Here is a 27,024-nt window from a genome sequence, read left to right as displayed (position 1 = left end):
GCTGGCTGCCCCAGAGCAAGTGATCCCAGGGAGCAAGATGGAAGCCACAGCGTCCTTCATGGCCATCATTTCTGTAGCATCTTGTTGGTTACACAGGCCAGTCCTCATTTGGCTCTTTTGGGAGGGAACTGCCTAAGGGTGCAAATACTGGGACACGGGGGTCCCTGGGGGGCATCTCCAAGGCTGGCCAGCACACTCCACCTCCATGAGAGCAGGGGCCTTGGCCAACTTATTCACCGCTGTATGTGCCCAGCGCAGTGTTTGACATACAGCAGGCAGTCCACAAATATTAGCCAAATGTATGAACCCATCATTGCAGTATCTCACACTGCTGTGACTCGGTGCCAGGTCTTGTGGTAAGCTCCTCACCTAAAATACCTCATCCCCTGAACCTACCTCATTTCATCCTTTACAGATGAGGAAACAGCCTCAGAGAAGTTAAGTGCCATCATCCAAGTCACAACGCTGGATAGTGATCGAGTCGGGATTTGAACCCAGGACTGCCAGAAGGGGGTCTGTTTAGGCTGGGCCTCTAAGACGGTTGACTGTACTTGTTAAGAATTCTCCTATTTTGCCATCAGACCAGAGTTCCTACTCAGGGGATCTCTGTGATGCCGGTTATGAAGGGAGACTCAGGAGCAGCACCGACTCCCACACTGCAGACAGCAGGGCCCGGCTGCGCAGCTGAGCGAGCCAGCCTGCGGGGGAGTCAGGGCGGGAGAAGGTGACTGCTCAGGGTGACCCAGCAAGAGGTTTAAGGCCCAACAGGGAACCCAGCAGCCAGTGCCGAAGTCAGCAAATACACAGCCTAGTCCCTACCAGCACAAAGTGCGAAGTGATCATCACAGCCCTCCATGCCCCCTTATAATTCTGACACTTATCCAGAGCTCAGACTCGAGTCAGCTCAGTTCAATTCACTTCAGTCGCTCAGTCATGTCCAACTCTTTGCAACCCCATGGACTGCAGCATGTCAGGCCTCCCTGTCCATCACCAACTCCTAGAGTTTACTCAAACTCATGTCCATTGAGTCAGTGATGCCGTCCAACCATCTCATCCTCTGTCGTCCCCTTCTCCTCCTGCCTTCAGTCTTTCCCAGCATCAGGGTCTTTTCCAGTGAGTCAGTTCTTCATATCAAGTGGCCAAAGTATTGGAGTTTAAGCTTCAGCATCAGTCCTTCCAATGAAGACTCAGGATTTCCTTTAGGATGGACTGGTTGGATCTCCTTGCAGTCCAAGGGACTCTCAAGAGTCTTCTCCAACACCACAGTTCAAAAGCATTAATTCTTCAGCTCTCAGCTTTCTTCAGAGTCAGCACAAACTGCGTTTAAATTTCTGGCTGTACCACATGCTAACCCTGTGACCTCAGAGAGGTTTCTTAGCTTCTCTGAGCCTCTGTTTATTCATCTGTAAAATGGAGCTCCGTTACTACCTAACGTTATGGGTTTTCTGATGAGGCTTCCGTGAAACTGCGTGTGAAGCTCACAGCAGAGTGTTTGGCCTGGAGTCAGCACTCGATGCCTTGAGCTGTTTTTGCTGCTCTTGTCATCACTGTGTTTTCCTACATCCCTGGTCCTGTGAATGGGGGCTTTAGTACACAATCCAAGCTGATGCTTTCTAGGGATGCACAAAGGAACGCTGGCCTTTGAGGAGGCTGTGAACTGGGGGCAGAAATATCATCTCTCACTTCTCATCCTGCAGGTGTGGATGTGTGGAGGTCGCATGGAGGACATTCCCTGCTCCAGGGTGGGCCATATCTACAGGAAGTACGTGCCCTACAAGGTGCCTGCTGGAGTCAGCCTGGCCCGGGTAAGCTGGTAGCTTCCCTAGGAGGTGAGAGGTTGGCCTGTGACTTCAGCAGATCAGAGGCACCCCATGCCCTAGGCCTCGTGGTCCCCAGGTGTGAGGATGTGCGCCATCCCCACCCGCCAAGGAATTCCCTCACGGTCCAGCGGTTGAGACTCCAAGCTTTCACTGCCAAGGGCATAGCTTCAAGCCCTGGTTGGGTAACTAAGATCTCACAAGCCTCACAGCACAGCCAAAATAAATAAATACGTGAAAAAATTTAAAAACTTACTTAAAGCCCTGCTTAGTCACTTACTAGCTCTGTAACCTTGGGAGGCTTGCTCTTAGGCTCTGTTTACTCCTCTGCTTCAAGGAAGCTCACTTTTTCCAACTCTTAGCATGGCCAGAAGACTTAAGGAGATAATTCAGTTTCCCAAAGTGTGACCAGGGAGGTGATTTTAGGTGGTAGACATAGGAACATTTTTATTTCCATGTGTTTAAATTATATGTGGATTAGTGTAGCAAATTCATGATTTCACAGACATTGTGACTTAGGATAAAGCTAAAGTTAGTGCCAAGTTAGACCAGGGGTGATTTAAAGAAACTTGTTAGATAAAAGTTAATATAGGTAGAGTGGCATGTTTGAGAAAGACTGAGATGGTACTTAGAGTTTCTCAGATGGCACTAGTGGTAAAGAACCCACCTGCCAATGCAGGAGACATAAGAGACATGGGTTCGATCCCTGGGTTGGGAAGATCCCCTGGAGGAGGGCATGGCAACCCACTCCAGTATTCTTGCCTGGCGAATCCCCATGGACAGAGGAGCCTGGTGGGCCACAGTTCATAAGGTCACAAAGAGTCAGACACAACTGAAGCGACTGAGCACGCTCATGCATGAGATGGTATCTGAAAGGTCTGGGCACAGTGGTGGTTAATAAATGTCAGTGTCCTCTCCTCATCCCCTCTCCATGTTCATGCCCAAAATTCTATGTTAAAATGTTTTATTGCCTTAAAATGGTTTATATCAATCATCACTCTAATTAGTGGCCATTATCTACAAATGGAAATAGCCAGAAATTTTTATTTGTTTTGTATTATTAATATTTCACTAAGCCATAATAATAAATTTTAAAATATTAAGAGTCTTGAAAAAATCAAGATGACTGCAAAAGAACAATGAAGGTTGGGGGAGATGGGGGGCGGAATCTCAGAGGGTAAAGAAAGCCAGGAAGTTTGGGGGATCTGGAAGGGTCACAGTATAGCTTTGCCTCTTAGAGACCCTCACCCTACCCCTGAAGATCCCTCCTTGCCAACCTGTTTGGCTTCAGTCCACACAGCCTCCTGCCCAGGCCACTGCCTCTCCCTCCCTTGTCACCTGACAATCAGCGATGTGCAGAATTGCAGCCCAGGTCGAAAGAGTCCTTGTTCTGCAACTTACAAGGAAGACCAAGATGGTCAGAGGGGCAGTAGTCTTCCAGGATGCTGGACTGGGCTGCTACAGGGACTGGTGTTGATGGAAAAGAGAGCCAGCAGTGCCCTCTAGTGGTCGAAGATTCCAACGACAGCCACACCAGCTATCCCTGCTTGGGACAGCCTGGTCCCATGCAGGTGTGATTTCTAGTTCTGCAGGAGAGGCAGAAATCACGTTTCCTCTGAAATATTTTTGGCAATCCCAGAAGAAGGTGCCAGACAGAAAGACTCCAGAGTCTCTCAGTAAGCCCAAGACTGTGACTCTTCCAGCTCCTGGAGACTGTGGGACCATTGAGACACCTCAGACCCCTGAGAAGGACCACTCCCAAACTCCTTTCCCTGACCAGAGCTGTCATGTCAATATGACTCACCTGGGAAATACACACCATCACTCCCTGTTTATTGATCCATGGATGAACAAAAACTTCCTGTGAGCCAGGCCTTGTTCAAAGTTGACATCTTACGTACTTACCTCGCTTAGTTCTCAACTTGTTTTTAATCATTTTAGAAATGAGGACAGTGAAATGTAAAGACACAAAGTAACTAGAGCCAGAATTCAAACCCACTTAGGTCTAATTGGTGCCTGGCACAGAGTGATTATCCTTTAAATAGTGATTGCTATTGTTATTACCAGTATGTGTTGGCATCAGTATTAACAAGGTTGGGAAGTTGATTTCAATGTCTTATCTGAATCCTGTGTTGTAACATTTCAGCTTCTTTTTTCACCAGTCACTACTGAGTCAATCTGTTGGCTTTAAATCCGTTAGCAGTCTGCGTGGTGCCCATGTAAGCTGGCAGGATCAAAGGTGCCTCAATCAAGGTCTCCTGACTTTTTATCACAGTATCTAACTATTTTTGCTTAGTTCCAAATTATAATTTACATGTTTTTCTCAGTGTTTTATCAACCAGATCCTTCTAGAGCATTATCTCCTAGAACATCGTATTGATAGATTTGAGAAGAGATATTCTGAAAGCCCCAAGACAGACAGATAAAGAGGATAAGCAAAATCTTACTAAAGGTGTACAGACTTGGAAGGACAAAGAGACAGGCAGCAGTAGAACCGCGATTCACGAAGAATGAATGGCCACCAGCTCGCCTGCCTCAAGAACCAGTAACCAGGCAGTTTGTTCACTAAATTTGCTAAAGACCCTTCTCACCTGTGCCTCTGGCCAAGGGGTCTTTGGGAAGGCAGTAACAGAAACCCAATCAAGCTCGATGAAACAAAAGTTGACTTTTGTTTAGAGACTTATTCCAGGATTCTGGGCAAAGGACTGTGATCCAAGCATAAGAAAAGCACGGGGAGCCTCAGGTAGGACTGGAACCCAGAACTAGAAAGGCGTTGTTGTTGTTCAGTCACTAAGTCATATCCGACTCTTTGTGACCCCGTGGACTGTGTAGCCTGCCAGGCTCCTCTGTCCACGGGATTTCCCAGGCAAGATTACTGCAGTGGGTTGCCACTGCCTTCTCCAAGAGATCTTCCCAACCCAGGTATCAAAGGAAGGTGCTCGATCCCTAGGCTGGGAAGATCTCCTGGAGAAGGGAACAGCTACCCACTCCAGTATTCTGGCCTGGAAAATTCCACGGACTACACTCCATGGGGTCGCAAAGAGTCGGACAGGACTGAGCAACTTTCACTTTTACTTTCAAGGGTAAGGATAAGAGGAACCCACAGCCCACTAAAATCTCAGAGTCCTTTTCATGACTCTAGCAAGGAGAGAAGTAATAGACATAAATGTAAAGGTCCTTACTTTGGTCCAGTAACTGTACAAAAGTTCAAGATCTGGGAGAAATGACTTACTAAACCGTCCGGAAAATATAATACTCATTAAAATAGTAATTTAAGTATCAGTTAAAATTAGAATATTATTTGATTTGCTCCTTTAAAAAGAACACTGGTGAATTTCAGCACCTTTCCTTGGTCAGTTTGGCCATCCTTGCCTGTGGTTGGAGAGAAAACCATGATGGTCCCTCATCATCTCTGTGGCTTCAGATAACCAGTGAGCCAGAGGACCTGAGTGGAAGACCAAGAAAAGGAGAGTGTTCACATGTGCTGGCCCCTTTAGGCCTTCAACTTCCTCTCAACACAGTTGCTTTTTATTGTTGTTATTTTTTATTTTTTTTAGCAGACGGTGCGGGGGGGGGGGGGGGGGGGGGGGGTACTGCACTGCATGGCTTGTGGGATCTTAGTTCCCCAACCAAGGATTGAACATGGGCCCTCAGGAGTGACAGCGTGGAGTCCTAGCCACCAAACTGCCAGGGAATTCCCAGGTCTCAGTTTTAAATTAAACCCAGCCTCTGCCGTGCAGGGGCCTGGTGGGGATAACAATGTTCCTGAGTTGATTGCTGACCCACTGTCAACCTCTTCAGAACTCAAGAAAAAATGAGGCAGCGGCAAGAAATTTTGTAGTTTCCTACTCCCAAACTCAGAGCCAGCAAAAGTGAGGAGTTTCAGCTTCAATACCAAGGCTTCCCTTCTCCTTACTCAGCAGTCAGCAAAGTATTTTTGTGTGACCTATGAGCTAAGAATAGTTTTTACATTTTTAAATAGCTTAGGGGGAAAAAATCAAAAGAATAATAATATTTTGTGACACATGAAAAATCAAATTTCAGTGTCCATAAAGTTTGATTGGAACACAACCACACCCATTCATTGATGCAGTGTCTAGGGCTGCTTTATAGGAACATCAGAGCTGAGACCACATGGTCTACAGTGCCTAAAATGTTTACTGTCTGGCCCTTTACAGAAAACATTTGCCAACTGCAGCCTTACCTTCTGCTTCTAGGGCAGTCATTTACACTGAAGTGTGTGTGGCTGATGTGCTAACTCACTTTTATTCTTCAGAAGGAAATCTGGATTGCAAAAGGGGGAAAATGATATGATAAAGCCTAAAGAATAAAATGGGAGGGGAGCGGTATCCTGGCAACAGCCTGGGGTTGGAGGAAGATGTTTAAGAGCAGGGAATTTCCCCTGAACTCTGATGTTTTGCTCTTCCAAGCCAAGTAAGAGGTTGTCAGCAGGTGGAGTCTACACTGCGGATGGAGTGAGAGATTTTCATCACAGTTACACAGAAGAATTCACTTTTCCTTTCTCTCCAAATCTACTCATAAACAGGATATTTCCTCACCTCTTGTTGCTTTGACTTGCGAGGAATATGGTTATCATTTTTTTAATTATCTTTATGCTTCGTAATAAAAGTGGCAGCAACCTTAATACCTCAAAGGATTGTTAAAAATTCTAGCTGCTGAGGGAATTTTACCTCCTGGTTGCAAATTGTAATTCGTTTTTACCAGCCAACTTGGGCAGAACTCTTAGTTGAATGTGACAAAAGCCCAACTCAAATTGGGTTAAGCAGAAAGCCAAGTGACTGACCTATGTAAATGGAAAGCTCTGTGCTAGTTCTGGCTTCAGACAAGGCTGGATTCTGGAACCAAAAGAGTAAAGTGTTCCTGGCTCTATCCCTCAGCTCTGCCTCATTCTGGGATGACCTAACCTTGGACGGGGTTTTCAAATGCCCCAGCGGCTCTCCCTGGCATCTTACCCATCGGATCTTACCCAGCAATTCTTCCAGGACTAATGCATCTTGGTTCTGATTGGCTTGAGCGAGGTCACATGCTCATTCCTGACCAATCCGTATGTCCCTGCTATCTATTTTCCCATTGGCCAGGCTGGGTCACGTGGCTTCTGCCATCTTAAATGGCAGGGGTGGGTCCCCAAATTCAGTGGGAGGCAATCTCTAGGAAGGAAGGCGTGCAAGATGGTCAAGAAAACCGGCTGCAGTGTATTTACTCAACCGTCAGCTATAGAGCTCTTAAAATGTTGAATAAAAAAATGGAAATATTGAAGGTTTAAAAACAGTGTGGCTACAGCGCTTGATAAAACATAAAATAAGAAAGGTTGACTTCAACCTCACAGACCCCTGTTTGCACCCCCTGCCCTCCTTGACCCTACGGAGAGCCTGACGCTTGCACCTGCCCGTCTCCTTCAGAATCTGAAGCGAGTGGCGGAGGTGTGGATGGACGAGTACGCGGAGCACATCTACCAGCGCCGCCCAGAGTACCGACACCTGTCCGCTGGGGACGTGACTGCCCAGAAAAAGCTCCGTAGCTCCCTGAACTGCAAGAGTTTCAAGTGGTTTATGACCAAGATCGCCTGGGATCTGCCCCAATTCTACCCACCCGTGGAGCCCCCGGCAGCAGCCTGGGGTGAGGTGAGTGTGAAGGCTAGGGCCCGCAACATAAATAGGTCTTCGAGTCAAAATGCACGTGCAGGGTCCACAATTTAGAGAAAAAAGTGCCGGTAACACAACACTGTAAATAAACTATATTTCAATTAAAATTTTAAAAAAAAAAAAGCTTAGCGTCATCTAAAAAGTGCCAGTAGAGGTATAACACACAAAACTTTCTCCTTTCTTTCTCTGGTCTCTCTTCTTAGCCTTGGGGTGGTGGTTTTTGTTTGTTCTCTATTTAATGTTACAAGTAGAAAAAAATTAAAACTTTAAATTATTAGCATGAATTTTACTATTCATCTTTATGATCTGCAGTGCCAGTTTTAAAGGCAAAGAGAACATTCAATTTGTGTACAACTGGTGAAATTTCACAATCCATATTGTAGACCTCACCCATGCATATGTATTTCTTACCAGAGCCGTGGAAACACCACAGAACTCACTCAGCTGTATTTATTTCACTTCTTGATGTTGTACACATCCTATCAACATCTTCCTGATGAGTGGGAAAGAACTGAAGGAAAAGGAACTCTAGGTTGCCCCCTGCTTCCCTTTGCTTCTGTGCTATTTGCTGCTGAAGTAGTTGGGTCATCCAGGGGATTAACGCAAGAACGAAAGGACACAGACTTCCCTGGTGGTCCTGTGGTTAAGAATCTGCCTGCCAATGCCGGGGACTCGGTTTTGATCCCTGGTCTGGGAAGGTTCCACATGCTGCGGGGCAGCTAAGACCTCGTGACCCAACTACTGCAGCCCAGGCGCCCTAGAGCCTGTGCTCCGCAACAAGAGAAGCCGCCACGATGAGAAGCCTGCACACCGCAACGAAGGCCCAGTGCAGCCGGAAAGAAAGAAAGGACACGATAGGGTTTCCCAGTCCCTCCTGTGTCTTGGATGTGTTCTTTTGTGAAGCTGAAGCCCGTTCTGGTTGGAAAGGAGGGTGTAGCCTCTGGGACAGGCCAGCACCCCTCTGCCAGCACAGACGCAGCTGTGACCCCCTCAGCCCCTACTTGCTTTGAGCGTTGCTGAGTTCCCGTGCCTGTGGGGGCCCCAGGGACTGTGCTGCAGGGACTCAGAGATGCTGTATGTGAGCTCGGCAGAGAGGAACAGCAGGTGCTCATAGAGTCTGTGTCACCTCTGCCCACGTGCATGCTCTGTTATCCCATGAGATTTCACTTACAGGTCCAAAGATAAAATTATTAGGACATTTTAGACAGTGACAGCAGAGTTTTAAACCAATCGTAGACTCTGAGTAAGGGACCCTGTGCCGCTGCCCTCGTCACACACCCAAGAAGCCAGTCCCGCTAGAGGAGGCAGACAGTCCATCACCGCATCCCGGCTCCTGGGTCTCTGGCTGAGAAGACCACTCAGAGATGGGTATAAGGGGACTTGTGGAAGGGGAGCATACACGCTGGGGCTCCTTCTGTTGTAAGTGACAGAAGTCCATTCTAAGGTGGAAAGGGCGGTGATTGATTCTCATAGAAATCTTGGGTAACTGTGGCTTCAACTGCGAACACCTGGATCCAGGGGGTTCAAATGATGTCAGTCTCTCTTTTCCTACTTAACTCTGCTTCCCTGTGTGTTGTCCTCATGCCGAGAGTAGCAAGATGGCTCCCAGAAACCTTGGGCTGAGAGAGCCCCCGCTTGGCCAGCCTAGCAGGAAGTAAGCACCTCTTTCCCAGTAGAGTCAGCAAAGGTCCAGGATTGAAGTCTTACTCTTGGATCCGCACAAATCGCTGTGACCGTTGGAGGAAGAGGCGACAAGAGTGGGGTGGATGTTCTGGCCATGGGATGGGCCAGGAACAGTGGCCCCCGGGAAAATCAGAGCATTGTCAACCACAACACCCTGGAGAGAAGTGTGTTGGGCTGCAGACACACCAGGTGTCACTTGTTCAGCCAATTAGAGGGACCTTTCCCCGCTAAGCCCTCTGCCTGGCCCCACCGGACACCAGCGCGAGTTTTCTAGATGAGGTGCCTCTTGATTTCCCTCATGAAGCTCTTCATTTCTTTGCCACCTCATTGGCTTTCTCCCCTGTGTTAGTTCAGGTCCTCTGGGAAGCAGGCACCAAGAGGGGATTAGGCGAGCAAGAGACTTACTGGGGGCATCACCGGAGAGAAATGAGCAGGGAGGCGAGGAGAGCTGCCAGACCGGCCTGGCTGCCCTCTGGAAGAGGGGAGGAAAGGGAGGAGAGTGGGGGAGTGGGGGGAGAGCCCCAGCCTGAAGTGAGGCTTTGAGGAAGTCTGGCTGTGCTAATGAGCAGTCTTCAGGCGAATCACCTGCCAGAGGAGTCCGCCTCCCCGGGGGACGGGCCTGTCTCTCTCCGGCACTGCTGGAGGCAGCCCAGGGGAGCGCGGCCTCCCCTCGACACAGTGGCGGTGCGGCCCACAGCAGCGGGACAGTGAGACTGCCTGCAGCTGGAGGCTGGAGCAGGCCTTTTCTCTGCCCCCGACACCCTCCACCCCTCCATCACATGGGGAGCCGTGTCTGTGAGGTTGGAGCTATGCGACATGATGCCGGCCCCTAACACAGTGGGCTGCCTGCCGTCCATGCTGGCTGACCAGCGCATGCTGAGGCCCCTGCACTCACAGGGTGTCCTCCCCGCCTTAGTGAGACTCTGTTCCTCTTTGGAGCCTCCCATTCACCTGCCCCAAGGCCCGAGAGCAAAGACCCTTCACCTTTTCTAAAGTGGTCTTCAAGGTATAGCCTCTACATCACCTGGAATGAGGGTAAAATTTGATCCCTGGACCTGCTGGGTCAAATTCTCTGGGAGAGGAGGCAGGAGTCGTCCTGTGCACACCCCCCTCCCCTCCAAGCCCCAGCCCCACCCCAGGACTCTACACGCTCTAATTCAAAGCAAGGTTGAGTGGAGCTGCTCACTCTGTTCCCTTATTAACAGGTTCTGTCCTGCCCACCAGTCCAGGACGAACTCCATTAGGAGAATTCAGAGCTCCACCCACTGACATCCTCTACTTTGCCTCCCTCCTCCTGCCCCAGCAGGGGCCCCGCTGGATATCTCCAAGCACCTCACTGGTCCTCTCTGCTTCTTTCTCATCCAGATCCGCAATGTGGGCACAGGGCTGTGCGCAGACTCGAAGCACGGGGCCCTGGGCTCCCCGCTGAGGCTGGAGAGCTGCATCCGGGGCCGCGGGGAGGCCGCCTGGAACAGCATGCAGGTAGGGGCTGCTCCTCGGACTGGCCGCTGGGTTCCCTGTGCCGTCATAATCCTGCAGTGCTCATGTGGTCAAGGCTGGCGGGGAGAGGCCCAGGCAATGATGAGTGACAGGTCAGCCCAAGGGACATGTTATAAGAGCCTACTGGACACTTTGGAAAGAGGAATCCTGCACATCAGTCTGGACTGTTGGTTACAAGTGACAGACACTCGGCCCGAATGGCTGTCAACAGAAAGAGTTTCTGGCTCATGTCACTGAAGTCTAGATGATGTCATCAGGGTCTCTCCAGGGCCCCAGCTCTGCTTCCCTCTCTCTTGGCTTCATTCTTAGGCTGACTGTCTTCCCAAGTGGTGGCAGAGGTGACTACCAGCAGCTCTAGGCGGCCAGCCACCCGGTGAAAAGGCATGTCCCTTCCATGAGTTCCAGAAAAGCCCTGGGGCTCTCACATGCTGGGTTTCCTGAGCCAGCGATGATGGAGGTATGACACAGTCCTCTTAGTGACCTGGGTCACGGGACCCTCCTGGGGCCTAGGGTGTGGTCATCCTCACTCGAAAGATAGGGTGACACAAGAGAGAGGGTTGGATATATCCCAAAGGATATAATCCAAAGAGTGAGGAGTGCAAGCCCACCATGTAGAAAGACATGCCTCTCGCAGGAAACTGCACGTAGCTTCCCCTAGTCCCTTCCCAGGTTCACCCCATTGTTAACTCACATGGTATCCATTGAATCTTGATTCGAAGACATGTGGTTTATAGTCTCCCTGATGTGGATTTTCTGGCATTTGGGAAGTGTACACTGATGTAAGACTATAATGCGGGTCCTCTGTAAAAACAGAACTAAGGAGGGCTGCATGGCATACACGCTGAGATTACACCACCTCCTGGCAAGCACAGCACCAGCCTCCTAGCGGGCACTGTGCCAGCCTCTGGAATGTGTGACGCCCTCCCCCATCCTTTCTTGAAAACCATTCTTATTAGTGGCTCTTACTGACTAAGGGCTTCTCAAGTGGTGCTAGTGGTAAAAAATTTGCCTGCCAGTACAGGAGATGCAAGAGATTCAGGTTCAATCCCTGGGTCAGGAAGATTCCCTGGAGAAGGGCATTGACAACCCACTCCAGTATTCTTGCCTGGAGAATCCCATGGACAGAGGAGCCTGACGGGACAGTCCATGGGGTCACAATGAGTCAGACACAACTGAGCAAGTATGCCCACATGCTCATCAGTTAATTCTTCTGAATTCTCCATAGCCCTGTATGGCTGCTCCTTGATCCTGGGGCTGCAGAAGAGACCAGGAGAAATACAGGGCCTGGATAGAACGGGTCTAGGGAGCTCAGCTTTAGAATAGCTCCCCTTGCCGGGGAGAGTCCACACAAAGACAAAGGATTTGCTCAGACTAACTGCAAACTGTGCCTGGGGTGTGGGTGTGCCAGCCTCCACCATGAGGCAGGGAGCATGCCAGCCCAGTTGCCCCACTGGGATCTGTGTCCCGTAGGGCCCACAGCCTCTCTGAGTGATGGGCTCTAGTGAGCCTGAAAAGGAAGAAATACAAGTCAAAGCTACAGCTCCTGACCTGGAGGAGGCCTGGGAAGTCAACATTCAGGGAGCAGTAACTGGCTAACCCCACCACCATCACCACTGCAGTGCCCACCTCTGGCCAAGATGGAATAACAGGGACTGGGTTTACCCTTCTACTGGAAGAATCCAAAGAAATGGACAAAATATGTGAAACAACTGTTTTCGGGAGAGCGCACATCAACCCTTGAAAGACAGTGACCCTTGGAAGACAGGGAGCCAACAAGCACGATGGTTGTCCTGGCTTCCTTCCTTGAGAGAGTTCCCAGTCCACAAGACAGGCGGGGAGAAGCCCGGGGGAGCCAGGCACTCGCCCTGAGTTGAGGAGGCAGTGCAGAGAGTGCAGGAGGTCAAGGTGGCCAGAATTCACAAAAAGGAATCCTGGAGACTTGGAGAGAGCCGGACACAGGTAATGTCTGAGATTTACAGAGGGCCCCCCTGCATATTCAGCAGAGTACTGACGTGTGTGAGGAAGTTCCTGGGGCTGGACAAAGAACCAAAGAACTTGAGAGGATTCATATGGAAAACTGGACGGGACCTAGGATAGCCAAAAAAATTTTCAAAAGAAATACAAAGTAAAAGGACTGATTTCAACATATATTGTTAAAGTGTCACTGATTAAAGCAGTGCCATGTTGACATAAAGAGAGAATAGAGACTCCAAAAATAGATCCATGCATATATGGACAGCACACTCTTAAAGATGTTCAAGGGAAATTCAGTGCAAAAGTATAATGTTTTCAACAAGTAGTGCATATCCATGTGCAAAAACATTTTTTTCAATAAATACCTTGTACTACATATAAATATTAACTCAAAATGGGTCATTGACTTAAACGTAAAACTGAAACCAAAATACTTTAGAGGAAAACACAGGCAAAAGTGTTTGACCTTGGTAACCCAAGCAATGATTTCTTAGATACACCACCAAAAGAGAATTCATGAAACAAAAAAATTGATAGATTGGACTTCTTCAAAATGAGAAAATTCTGTTCTTACAATACACTGTTGAGAAAATAGGAAGACAAGCCACAGACTAAGAGAACATGTTTACAAAGCATATATCTGATAACAACTTTAAATGTTTGTGAGTGAGTGAGAGTCACTCAGTCGTGTCTGACTGTTTGTGAACCCATGGACTATGTAGTCCATGGAATTCTCCAGGCCAGAATACTGGAGTGGGTAGCCAGTACCTTCTCCAGGAGATCTTCCCAACCCAGGGATAGAACCCAGGTCTCCCACATTGCAGGCAGATTCTTTACCAATTGAGCCACCAGGGAAATATTTAGAGTGTAAAATTTCTCAAAACTCAATAAGAAAATAAGCAATGCAATTTAAAAATGGGCAAAAGATACATAGAGATTTTAGTGAAGAAGTCATGAAGTGAAGTGAAGTGATTCAGTTGTGTCCGACTCTTTGTGACCCCATGGACTGTAGCCTACCAGGCTCCTCCATCCATGGGATTTTCCAAGAGTACTGGAGTGGGTTGCCATTTCCTTCTCCAGGGGATCTTCCCGACCCAGGGATCAAACCCAGGTCTCTCGCATTGCAGGCAGACGCTTTACCGTCTGAGCCACCAGAAATGCTTAACTTCATGCACATCAAAAATGCTTAACTTCATAGTTAGAAGAGAAATGGAAGTTAAAATCATAACCTATTAGAAAGACCAACCATACCAAGGGTTGGCAAGGATGTAGATGAATTGGAACCATACACTACTGGTGGGAACGTGACTGGTACAACCACCTTGGAAAACAGTTGAGCAGTTTCTTGGAAAGTTACACATTGATGTTTCTTGTGATCCAGCCATCCCTTTTCAAGGGGTTCATCCAAGAGAGAAGAAATGTCCATGTCCATACAATGGCTGTACACACGTGTTCAAAGCAGCTCTATTTGAAATAACCAAAAACTGGAAACAACCCAGATGTTCAAGAACAGGTATATCGAGTATCATGCAGTGAATGAATACAGCTCGGCAACAGTAAGGAATGAATTGTTGATAAATGCTGTTATTACAACGTGATTAAATCTCAGCAGAAGTGTGTTGAGTGAAAGAAATCAGACAAAAAGAAAGGATGCATACTGTCTGATTCTTTTTATATAAAATTCTAGAAACTGTGAGCTCCTCTTTCGTAACAAACAAAGGAGTTGCCTAGGGGCCTGGGGAGGGACAGAAGGAAAGAGATCACAGAGGGCAGGAGGGTGCCTTTGGGGTGATGGATACATTCACTACCCTGATGATGATGGTGATGGCGGTGGTGTCACAGGTATAAGCTATGTCAAAATGTATCAAGCTGTGCACTTAAAACGTGTGCAGTTTATCGCATGCCAATCAATTATTCAGTAAAGCTGCTGAAAAAAAAAAGTTTATCAAACCTATGTAATATATGAACCTGGTTTGGATCTTAATTCAGACAGACTGACTCTGAAATGTGCAAGGCAATCTGAAAACGTTTGTACTTGAGCTATTTGATGACATTGAGAACCTTCTGGTAGCTTTTCATTATTATCAAGGCACTTACTGAAGTCATGACACCTGACATGATAAGATGTCCAGAATTTGCTTCAAAAGAATGTGGGGATGGGGGATATGGTGCAGGGGGAGCTCTAACAAGATTCGCTGTGATTTAGTAATCGTTGAAGCTGGGTTACTGGGACAGGTGTCATCAATATACTTTTTATATATAATATTGTTTATTTAACCCTAAATATCAAAATTATCATTTCAACATGTAATTGAAGGTATTTTTTCCTTTAAGCACAGCTTTATTTTTGGGGTGAGACTACCTTTTGCTTTAATCAATAAAAATCTAGCAGTTGTCCCTTGCTGTAAGTGTAAAATAAATAATTTTGGAGACGTGGTTAAAAAAAAAAGAGAGAGAGGGTAAGTATTTTTATATCAGTATACAGTGTTCTGAACCCCTGTGTTTAAAATTTCCTGTAATTGCCAAAACAGAGAATCCCCTAGCTTTGCTTTGCTGTCGGCGTCATGGCATCCCTATGCATGCAGGTGTTCACCTTCACCTGGAGAGAGGACATCCGGCCCGGAGACCCCCAGCACACCAAGAAGTTCTGCTTCGATGCCGTCTCCCACACCAGCCCCGTCACCCTCTACGACTGCCACAGCATGAAGGGCAACCAGCTATGGAAGTACCGCAAAGTAAGACAGGGTGTGGAGGGGGGTGGACAGGGGAGCCTGCTTGATTAAAAAAAAAAAAAAATGTGCCTCCCCTATTCTCCCCAGAACCCCCTCCCTCATGCATTTGTTACACAAACCTCCCTGACTCTCCTGTCATCAAGAGAAATCAGAAATCCAGCTTTACTATCTTTTTTTATTTTTTTCTATTATTTATTTTTTTTTAATTCAGCTTTAGAATCTTAAATGTTGGCAGCTGAGTCTTTTTTTTTTTTAACCACCTTGAGAGCAAATGAAATTTGATTGGAGATGGGCACTGATTAGGGTCCCAGCCCGGAAGTGGCATACATCAGTTTTGTCCTCATCCTAGCGGGCACTGCTCAGGCATGTGGCAAGGCCAGCCTCAAGGGAGGTGGGCAGTGTCCACTGTGTGGTGGGGAGGCGAGCCAGGCAGGCCTGCGAGCCCCACCCCCCGCCCCCTCGCCGTTATTGCTGCTGCTTGTGCTCACTTGCCCAGCACGGCCCAGCTGACCACCTACCTGCCTGTTTCACAGGACCAGACCCTGTACCACCCCGTCAGTGGCAGTTGCATGGACTGCAGTGAAAGTGACCACAGGATCTTCATGAACGCCTGCAACCCCTCCTCTCCCACCCAGCAGTGGCTGTTTGAACACACCAACTCCACAGTCTTGGAAAAATTCAATAGCAACTGAAGCTATTGAGCCCTGAACTGTGAGCCCTCACGTTCCCGCAGTGAGCCAGGCGGGGTCCCCTCCAGCACTCCCTGCAGCCTCCCTCTCCAGAGGAAGGCGGGGCTCCCAGGGCTCCCCCATTCTGTACAAGGTGCTGGCCAGCCAGGTCACGGCAGAGGGGGCTCTTGAAGCTGGGCTGGGTGTCTGCCCAGCCCTGCAGGCCCCAAGTGGTGGAGGCATGGAGAACAGACCCCACGAGAGGCCCCACTCCAGAGCAGAGCCCGCTGCACCCCTGGCGGTGGCATGGAAACCCAGGAGAGCCCTTTCACCCCGTCATCACATTCCCTTGAGTGGTACACGGGAGGAATGCCAGGGTAGCCCTCGGGCACCCAAAACACAATCCTCCAAGGCTGCCTGAGCTTCAGCTGGCTCATCCATGATGGTCCTTTAGCGAGAGAGAGGCAAGTTGTGTCTGTAGGCGCCAACTTTAAGCAACAGTGCCACTCATCAGCAACAGAAGGGCAAGAGTCTTTCTCGGGGCCATTGGTTTCAGCCTTTTCATTTTGGCCCCAGCTTGGGATAACTGCAGTTACTACCCGGCATCTGTTCTCTGTCATGACCCAAGGAGATGCAGTTAGAAGCTGTGCCTGGGGCCCTCCGAGTTCAGTACTGACCGCCGGCCAACTGTCAGGCCTGGGGCAGAAGCGTGGTCCTCCTTTGCCACCGTGGACAGCCCGGGCATCTTCTCCTGGCTCTCAGGGTGCTCAAGATGCCCATTTCAGTGCTCTCCAGGCTCGAGGACAGCCCGGCCACCAGCTCTTCAGGACTGGGTTTCAGATGGCCTTGAGTCTGTGGCGCAGGCATAGTAGAAGACCTCCAAACTAGAAATTCTGCTTGAATTTTCCCCATCAGCGCTTCCATCTCTCTCTCTCCCTCCCTCCCTCCCTCGGGCAGCTGCCTGCCTCAACAGGAGCAGAGGTGTGACGTGCTGGCCTCACCAAGTCTGGAGGCCGCCGAGGTGGACTGCAGGCAGGTTGTCCAGCCCCGACTCATTGTGGTTCTGGTTCTCATATGGAATTCTAGAATTTTTAAAGAACTCTGTATTTGGGTCACCAACTAGAGTGCCACATAGGATTCTGGTATTTTAGCATCCAGTATAGATTTCTGGAATGCTGTGATTGAAGGAGCCAGTCAACTGTAAAACCTTCAAGGCAGCCCCTAGCCTAGAAACAATCTGTGAAGTCCAAGGTTGGTGGTGTTGGGGGACGGGTCGGGGAACCCACGTCCATCCGCTCATACCAGAGACCTGGGTGTGACGCAGTCCTCAGCCCAGGCCAGAAGCTGTGCCACCCCCACCACAGTCATGGCTGCAATGAACACCCCAGTGTCCCACAAACAGATATGCACTCCGCTCCTTGACGGGCCTCTGTGTTTACCTTTTGCTTTGTTAATTATGTGTCAAACTCCCAGAGGGCTCCCAAACTAATAGGAAGTGTTTCTCTAACCAGCCTGCCACCCACTGATTCAGAAATGGAAATCGCAGTCTACAGCCCGTTGCTCCCGCCAGCTAGCCCAGGAAGTCCTTCAAATCCGTGTTCCAATTAGAGTTGAGCTTCTCGATTGTGTTATTTACCGGTGAAATAACTGAGACATAAATCTGGGAGCAGAGCCACAGATCTGCCTTTGAGATGCTGGCTGATCTCGTCAGTTATCTGGGGAGGGAAGTAAACTCTCCCAGCCACCACCGCCCCAATGAAGCGTGCAGCGGGCAAAGCCTCGCTTCCACCTTCTGCCTCAGCACAGGTCCCACTCTGGCCACCTGTCTGCAGGAGAGGCGGCCCCATGCTTACAAAGCTTGCTTGTCCATCTTGTCTTTTGCAAGTGAGTGCTATACCTTTTAGCAGTAACCCTCTTTAGGAAGGAGTCAAAAGATGCGGCCCCTTCCAGAATCTAAGAAAGCAAGAGTGTTGCAATTTGGGAGAATTGAGGTAGGATGCATCATCAGAAGTAATGCAGCGATATTAAAATGAAAACTGTGCCTTTTAAAAAGAAAAACATGCAAACGTACAGCCAATCCCTAAACTTGAATCATTTCCTAGTGCCTTGCTAGATGTAAAGGGGCAGGGTTGGGGGGGGTGGGATACATTTTTGGTGATGTGTGCAATCCCTGTTGGATGAGTGTGTGTTTCCTAATGTCTGATTTCAAGCAGGAGGCGTTGGGCCTAGAGCAGTATCTGAAACAGCAATACCCCCCAAGGGCCAGAGGGCCAGGTATTATTCCATTCAATGCGTGTAACACCCTGAATTTAAAGGCAACTGGATGGCTCTTTTAATCCATGGCCAAGAAGGGTCTCAGCCACCCCTGGGAGAGGGGCCTGTTTGGAAGCCACGTCTGCAGCCCCCATCCCACCCCCAGCGAATAGATTTGCAATAGGTCCCACTCCAGCAGGTGACAGTGTTCTCGGCAAGACCAGGAGCAGTGTGGAAAGCGGGAGCAGTGGCAAGCAGTCTTCATGTGTCCTCTTTTCTATCCTTTGGTTCTCCTTTTGAGGCTGGTTTTGCACCCTCAACAAGGGATGGATAGATCCTCTGAGCACTCAGACATTTGCAATTGCTGAACCCACATCTGTGGGTGCCGAGACTTGACATAGCTTGTAATCAGGGAAGGAAGGAGAGAAGTCCATTCATTAACAGACCAACCATTCGCACATAATAGCCATTCATTGTTGTGTCTTCATTTTGGAAAACCACCTGTCTCAAGGATCTGTGAGACTGTGGAGGTGCTGTCAGCCAGGTGATGGTGAGAATGTGGACCCCTTCTCCTCTAAAGCCTTTCTTCTGAGCATGAGGTCACAAAACAGAGTGTGCCTACAAAGTATCACACCTGTGTGGCCCCCAGCAGCCTTTCCAAAGGGGGACTACAGGAACATTTCAGAATGCAAAGAGCATCTTCCCAGTAAGTTCAAGGCCATGGAGGTAATGCTAAGTGTGTGGGCACATGTGAGAAAAGCCATTCCACCTTGTGCTTCCAGCTGGAGCTTTCAACTTTTAAAACCATCCAGGAGCTATCAGTTCCCCATTTTTGGAAGAAATAACTCAGAGTCAGAAGGGAGTACATCCACAGAAGAGATCTGATGGGGGATGCAACCTCAGGACCTGGGGAGAAAGAATGATTCTTTTTGGAGATGTAGAATATGGATTCCCAAAGTCCACATTATATTCACCACCTGTTGAATTTCTTTTTCTCTTTAAGAAATAGGTGATGTCCTTGAAGATGGCTCCATATTTTTGGGTATACATCTCTATATCTCTAATCTCTGAAGTTTCAAAGGAGCGGCAAAGCACTTTACAGAAGTAACTGAGAAATCCGGACACCTTGCTTCAGAGATCCCTGGTTTGCACAGATTGGGTGATCTCTGTCATTCTTAGGAGGCAGTGCAACTTTGATTAAGTTTTCTGAGGATTTCTAAGTATGGGAGAAGGGCAAGGAGTGGGTCCTGTCCTGGAATTCTTTTCTGCTTTCAACTGATGCTTTTTTAAAAAATTCAAGTAATACTTTAGTTCTAACTAGATCTTGTGCCAAAGCCCACTGTCACCTCTGGGGTGGGAGTTGCACCTACATTCCAAGCGACAAAGCCCTCTTAACGTTTGCTCTCAAAATGTCTTTGATTCAGCCGTGCCGGCCCACAGGGCTGGGTTCCTGCTGTGTTTCAGACTTGAAGGAGGATCCCAGAGGGATTACACACAGGGAATATCTGAGAGGTCAGATGTGGGATTCCATAGAGAAAGCTTGAGACCGCCAGCCTCTCATCTCCTGCCTGGAAAAGTGAGCCTTTGTGAAGACCTGACTTACCATGTACAACTGTGATTGTGACTGTTGTTGAGTAAACCTCCAGACTTTTCTCTAACGTGGTCTCTGGCTAATTCCTTGTCTGCGCCTTTCTCCAGTTCTTCATTCCCTGTGTATTCATTGAGCACCCACCCACTCAGGGTGTCTGCTGGGTCCTGGATAAATTCCCCACAGCCATCATTCTAAGGAGGAAGGCAGACCGCAGACGGCTCACCACGATGATTGCAGATGTGAATAGGGCCACGGAGGTTATAAAACAAGGTATTTTAGAGACTGGAGTGGGGATCAACATGAAGCAGGGTAGTCAGGGAATGCCTCTGTGAGAGCTGAATGATAAGAAGGGAGTCTGAGCCAAGAGGCAGTCTGGGGAGGAGCATTCTGGGCAAAGAGAATGGCCAGTGCAGAGATCCTGAGGCAGGAAGGGGTTCCTGTGTTGGAGGCGGGGAAGGAGGTGAGCTCACAGACTTAGACCAGGTAGCCCACAAAGGACCTTGCAGACTACACCCAAGAGTGGAGGATTTCAGTGACAACATGAAACAAGCTTAGCTCATTTCCTGCGCTCACCCATGAGCCACAAGTCCCTGCATACCAAAGCATCATGAGGGTTGGATTATCAAAGCTTTTGAGGGTTGGATTACATACACCATGTGCTGGAAAGAACCCTGGCTGGCCCTGCTGTGCAAGGTGAGATCTTATGCAAATCCTGCCCCCCAGCTAGGTCCCAGTATTACACCCTGAAGGGAGTTTTCCCATGGTTCTTCCGCCTGAGCTCCTGTAGTTGAGTCTTGGTGTGGGGATGCTGGAGACCATGAGCAGAAGCTCTCCTGGTGCTGTCATTCAGAGCCCACTAGAGGGCGCTGTGGACCGTGGCTTGGAGAAGGTTCCTTTACAGACCTGGGATCTGTGCAGGTTTGAGCCCTGGACCAAGAAAGTAGATACTGTCTTTCATAACTTGCATTTCTTGTTTGTTTGAAAATCTTTTATAAACACCCATAAATTATAAATGTTTTAATGGTATCTTTAAAGAATTTACTAGGAAATAAAGTGGGGGCTTCCATGATAGCTCAGACAGTAAATAAACCACCTGCCTGCAATGCATGAGAACCAGGTTCTATCCCTGGGTCAGGAAGATTCCCTGGAGAAGGGGATGGCAACTGACTCCAGTATTCTCACCTGCAGAATTTCACAGACAGAAACCTAGTCAGCTACAGTCCATCAGATCACACAACTGAGCGACTAACACTTTCACTTCACTTTTTTTTTCAAAAGGAGAGAACATTCCAGGTGTAGGGGCAACATGGCCAAACACCCTGTGTAGGATCGTGATAGGTATGAAGGTCTGTGAGGCTGGAGCAGAGTGGGGGAGAGATGAGAGAGGAAGGAGGCAAACCAAGCCAGACCCTCTGGGGCCCTGTGGGCCATGTTACAGGGTCTCTGATCTTTAATTCAAAGGCAGCAGGAACCATTAAAGGTTTGAGGCAGAGAGAGCATAAACTGTGCCCTTGAACTGAAGTCTAGAGCCAGGAATGAGTTGCTCAAGGTGGTGGGCACGTACTAGGACCTGGAGCCTGCAGAGTGACAAATCCAGGGCAGCTGGCCCTCACGTGTCTCATCCATTTCAGCTCCTGTCCTCCCAGCACTACACGTGAGCAGAGAATCCATGGTAAGTAGAGCACGTAGCCACATACACACAGTGGGAGCCCCTTCGTGTTTTTGCATGCTTACTAGGAAACAGATTCAGAGAATGTGGCAATTTGCTCAAAGGTTTGCATCCTTTTTTTTTCTCGTGTGATTGGGCTTGGGGCTTTGGGGCCTGGCACTTAGTAAGGGTTCAGTAAGTACTTGACAAATGGACAAATGGATGAATGGTCTAGTCTCAAATTAACACTCACAGCCCACAGACCCTAGAGTGACTTCTCCTGTCTGTTAGATGCTGTGTGTCCCTGAGCAAGTCCTTTCTCTTTCCTGGGCCTCAGGTTCTCCTTACAGCCATGAGAAGAAGGGGAGCAAGTTAAATAAAGGTCAGCCTGGAACCTTCTAGTCCTCTAGATCTTGCCTCTCATATTTTGAAATGGCCCAGATTTTGTTACGGATTTATTTTCCAAGTTCAACTAGGAAGTGGGGTCCCCTCCCGATTCTCTTATTGGTGTCTCCCACCCTCAGGTTTCTGGGCTTCTGGTGGAGTGGGTCCAGGAGTCAGCATCCAGAGCTGGCTTCCTGCAGCTGCTCACAGTTCTGCCAATCTCTGGCCTCAGGCAGCTGCCTCCTCTTTTGTTCCAGCCTTAGCATACCTGGCTTCCCGGATGGTGCTCAGGGCAGTCTGCAGCTCTTTGCCTTCAAGTCTGACTTGGTTTGGGGCTGGCATAGTGACAGCCCTGGGCACACTTCACACCCACTCTCACAACAGAACGCCACAGAAACAAAGGAACACGGTGAGCCCTCAGAAAAAGCAGGTTTCTTAGCAACTTTTACAGCCTTTGTTCATGAGCTCCTTGGAACTGAAGCAGTGTCTGATCTCCTGCCAGCTCCTGCCTGGGGATGGGGAGAAGGGGATGGTGGGTCTGCCTTTGCTGGAGCTGGGAGCTCAGCTCCCCCACCATTGGCCTGTCAGTCAGCCTGGGAGGCAGAGACCTAAATGCCAAATTTGTCCAGGTTCTAAGAAAAGTCCTCGCCATGGTTTCTACACAGCTGCAGAATTCAGCCAGCAAACATGTACTGAAACATAATTCTGTGGGCTTATGGTGGCCCCTGGTCTGTGCCCAGAGTAGTAAATCCCAGCTCTGTCCTTGGCCTGGGAAAGACAGAGGTGAATAAAGAACCACCTGCAACCTCTCACATCTCTTGATAAGAACAAAGGAGGACCCAGGCAGGTAAGGGGAAAAATTACTTGACTCCAACTGGACTATCTACATGTTGCAGCTTCCACTGGGATCTTAGTTCCCTGACCAGGGATTGAACCTGCGCCCCCTGCATTGAAAGTGTGGAGTCTTAAACCACCGGACCACTAGGGAAAGTCCCCTTGCTGCAATCTTGAGGTCACTTGTGGACACGTGCATGTGTAGAGTGGTGAAAGATTGGAGTCGCCCAACATGCAAGTTTCCAAATAAGATCAATTCAGCTCTCACACCGTAAACAAGAGTCCTTCTTGCCATCTTACTCTGTGCCGCGCTTCTTACATTTTTGTGCTTTCATGGGCGGTTTTGGTTTTAAGATGCCCTGCAAGCATAGAGCTGAAGTGCTTGCAGCAGAGGGACCAGTGGGATCTGGAGATGGAAAAGCCCTAGCCTGTGTGGGCACCGGAGCCCTGCTGGGAGGGGTACAAGCCCACAGTCCATGCTTCAGTACCTCTTTGTTGATTGAATTCTGCAGCTTACATGGTTTACTACAGGCCTTTAGAATAAAACCCAAACTTCTTAGCCAGGCCCCAAAGCTCCTTTGGAGCTGGCTCTTGGCCACTTCTCCATCACCCACATCATCCATCAGGTGCCCACACAGGCCAAGGCCTTCCCATATCTAGACACTGCTGGTCCCTCTGCTTGGAATGTTCTCCACCTGCTCAGCAGCTTCTTTTCCCCCTTTGGGTCTCAGCTCAGCTGTCAGAGCCCTCACTCAAGAGGCCTCTCTATCGAGAATAGACACACACACATCATTCACTCTTTCTCAGCACCTCTGTAGCTCCCCTTCTCTTGCTTATCCTGACAAAACAGTCCATTCCCATGATGCACAGTAGTTTTGTTCAATAAAGTTGCTTTGGACACCAAATGAGTGAACCCAGAACTATCGCTCCCAGGGGAAGCACAGGGTTAGGTTCCTCCAGCCTCTGGTCACCACACTGTCATCACGCCATCAATACATAACCTTGTTTTATGCGCATTTCTGTTTAAAGACACCTCATTTCATATAGATCATTAGTTCATTCACATTGAACTCACAGCCAACAACACTATAACTCAAGCTGCAGTGAAACTGATCTAACATATATCTTTTCTCCATCAGGCACAACCCAGCCTTCTTAGGAACACGAGACAGCACCTCAGCACTATGCTTACAGGACGTCTAAAAACCAAAATCACCAACAAAAGCACAAAAATGTAAAAACTGTGGCACAGAATACTGGCAAGAGGACTCTTGTTTACAGTGTGAGCGCTCAATTGACCACAGCTGGAACATGCATGTTGGGCAACTCCAGTTTTTCACCATTCTACACATGAACATGTCCACAAGTGACCTCAAAACTGCAGCAAGGGGACTTTCCCTAGCAGTCCAGTGGTTAAGACGCCACACTTGCAATGCAGGGGCACAGGTTCGATCCCTTGTCAGGGAACTAAGAACCCACATGCCTCGGGGCACAGCCAAATTAATTAATTAACTACTTAATTAAAGTAGCCTTTAAAACATGCCCCAAGTATCAGTTTTGAGCTTATATTTTAGTGAGTAGAAGAATTTGCAAACAAGAAATTAGTGAATGAGGATTATTTTAATTGTTATTTTATTTCTTTGTTTGGGTATTTGATGTCTTTCTCCTTCACTGGACTTCATGAGGGTAAGGCTCTTTCTGTACTGGTCACCATTTTATCCCTAGCTCTTAGCAGAACTGATTCGGACTTTGGAAATTGTTGAGCCATGATGAACCAAATACTTCCCTCTGGAATTTTAGTTTTGTGAGATTTATTAACACTCATTATTTATTTCAGCATTAGTTGTGTATTTAGTTAAGGCTAAAATGAAACTGCTTTCTAGGGCTTTTTTCTGATCACACTCACAGATGACTGATAAATCAAAAGTTGACTTTTTTTATGGGCATTAGAATTTTCCAGTGAGCGAAATAATTACATGCAGTCTCCTAGTCTCGGCTGAATTATTCCTTAGAAACTTGCTTGGTGACCTGGCATTGAAGAAAGAAGTGGATAGGGCTAAGGGAACATTTGCCTTCCCTGTGACAGAGTATACACAGGCCCCTAAGTCCACACATAAATTCACTTCTGAAAATGTGACTAACGTCAAAAGTCAAACAACAAATGTATTCTGTCAACAGAGCACATCTGTTCCTAGGTAATAAAACGTGGTATAACACTGCCAATTACACCTGCATTTTTGGACACAATCTTGGGTGATATATATTCAGTCTTGGCTAATATATCTTCAGTTTGATTGTTTCCCTTCACAAATCAAAAAACAGGCTTAAGAATATTTAGTGGAGGCTAAAGATTGATCCTTTCAACAAATCTAATTGTTTCTTTATCAATTATAAAGAGTTAATGGTATCCTTTTTTCCTTTTTAGAACAGCTTTATTGAGCTTTAATACACCCATTTAGAGTACAGAACTCAATGTTCTTAGTATATTCACAAGGTTATGAAGCCATTACCACTTCCTAGTTCCAGAACACTTCCCCTAGAAAGAAACCCTGTACCCATGGGCAATCACTCCCCTCCAACACTCAACCCCCCAAGTCCCTGAGCCGCTGGCAACCACTAAATCTTACTGTCTCTATGGATTTAACTTTTCTGGACATTTCACATGAATGGAATCATAAAATATGTGACCATTTGTGTTTGGCTTTCCCTTAGCATGTTTTCAAAGTTCATACATATTGTAGCGTGTATCAATACTTGATTCCTTTTTATAGATGTCTGGGTAGACCACATTTTCTTTGTCTGTTCACCAGTTGATAGATTTTTGGGTTGTTTCTACATTTTGGGCCATGTGAATAATGCTGCTATGAACATTCACGTACAGGTTTTTGTGTGGATATATGCATTTGTTTCTCAGGTAGAGACCTAAAAGTGGAATTGCTAGGTCATCTGGTAATTCTGTGTTTAACATTTTGAGGAACTGCTGAACTGTCTCCCACAGCGGCGTCACCATTTTGCATTTATACCAACAGATGCACATTTCAGTTTCTTCAGATCCTCACCAGTATTTGCTGTGGTCCATCTTATTGACTGTGGCCATTCTAGTAGGTGTGAAGCAATATGTTAGTGTGGCTTTCATTTACTTTTCCCTAACAATTAGTTATGCTAAGCATCTTTTCATGTGCTTATTGGTCATCTGTATACTCTCTTTGGAGAAGTGTCTAGTCAAACCCTTTGTCCACTTTTTAATTGGCTTGTCTTTTTGAGTTGTGCTATGTATTATGTATACAAGCTCTTTGTATATGTGATTTATCACTACTGTTAGTACTTTCATGTTTCCATTCACAGAATTTTATGAGATTAAGATGCAATAAAATAATCAAAATTTCCCAATTATTGCTGGGTAGATGGATATGGAGACCACTCATGTAGAAGCCAAACAGTTGGCAGATAAGCAGTGCCACCCTGCCATCTTGTCATATGATGTCTCCTTCCCTAACATGCAGAAACCTGAGCTCAGTAGGGAGCTTAGAGGTGTTAGCGTGTAACACATGAAATAATAACCTCGTTTACTGAGCACTTACTATGTGCTAGACATTGTGCTAAGTGCTTTACATTAATCACATTTGAGCTTCACTGGTGGCTCAGAAGGGAAAGCATCTGCCTGCAGTGCAGGAGACCTGGGTTCAATCCCTGGGTCAGGAAGATCCCCTGGAAAAGGAAATGGCAACCCACCCCAGTGTTCTTGCCTGGAAAATCCCATGGATGGAGAACCTGGTAGGCTATAGTCCTTGGGGTCGCAACAAGTCAGACATGACTGAGCGACTTCACTTTCACTTTCAAAGTCCTGTAAAAGAGAGATTAATCGCTGTCATGTCCGACTCTTGGCAACCCCATGGACTGTAGCCCGCCAGGCTCCTCTGTTCATGGGATTTTTCTGGTATGAATACCGGAGTCAGTTGCCATTCCCTTCTTCAGGGGACCTTCCTGACCCAGGGATCAAACTTGAGTCTCCTGTGTCTCCTGCTTTCCAGGTAGATTCTTTACCACTGAGCCATCATCTCATTTTACAGATGGAGAAAACTCAGACTCTTAAAGTTTAAGCTGTCAACAGTTCTCAGCGAGTAAAGTGGCAGAGCTGGGATTCAAACCAAGTGCTTCTGAGTAAGGAGTCAGTCCTTGCTCTTATCCACAATACCAAGAGCTGCGCTCAAGTGCCAGACTGCAGACCACGGCCAGAGTCACCGGAAGATCTCATAGGTCCTCAGTGGAATGAGGAA

At 47.9% G+C, this 27,024-nt stretch overlaps 1 protein-coding gene across 2 annotated transcripts in view; it reads left to right on the top strand.

The window, feature by feature from the left end:
* Positions 1 to 19,948, top strand: part of GALNT10 (polypeptide N-acetylgalactosaminyltransferase 10) — a 215,832-nt gene extending 195,884 nt beyond the window's left edge. For both annotated transcript variants that reach the window (XM_043464892.1, XM_043464893.1), the window contains exons 8-12: positions 1,698 to 1,805; positions 7,238 to 7,459; positions 10,529 to 10,645; positions 15,223 to 15,372; positions 15,903 to 19,948. In XM_043464892.1, the coding sequence (XP_043320827.1) occupies positions 1,698 to 1,805; positions 7,238 to 7,459; positions 10,529 to 10,645; positions 15,223 to 15,372; positions 15,903 to 16,061 (756 nt within the window). In that variant the 3' untranslated portion in view covers positions 16,062 to 19,948. The remainder of the gene's footprint in view (positions 1 to 1,697; positions 1,806 to 7,237; positions 7,460 to 10,528; positions 10,646 to 15,222; positions 15,373 to 15,902) is intronic.
* The last annotated feature ends 7,076 nt before the right edge of the window (positions 19,949 to 27,024 follow it).

This window comes from Cervus canadensis, chromosome 4 (genome assembly GCF_019320065.1).
Source record: "Cervus canadensis isolate Bull #8, Minnesota chromosome 4, ASM1932006v1, whole genome shotgun sequence".
Lineage (NCBI taxonomy): Eukaryota > Metazoa > Chordata > Mammalia > Artiodactyla > Cervidae > Cervus > Cervus canadensis.
This window is presented reverse-complemented; position numbering and strand designations above follow the sequence as displayed.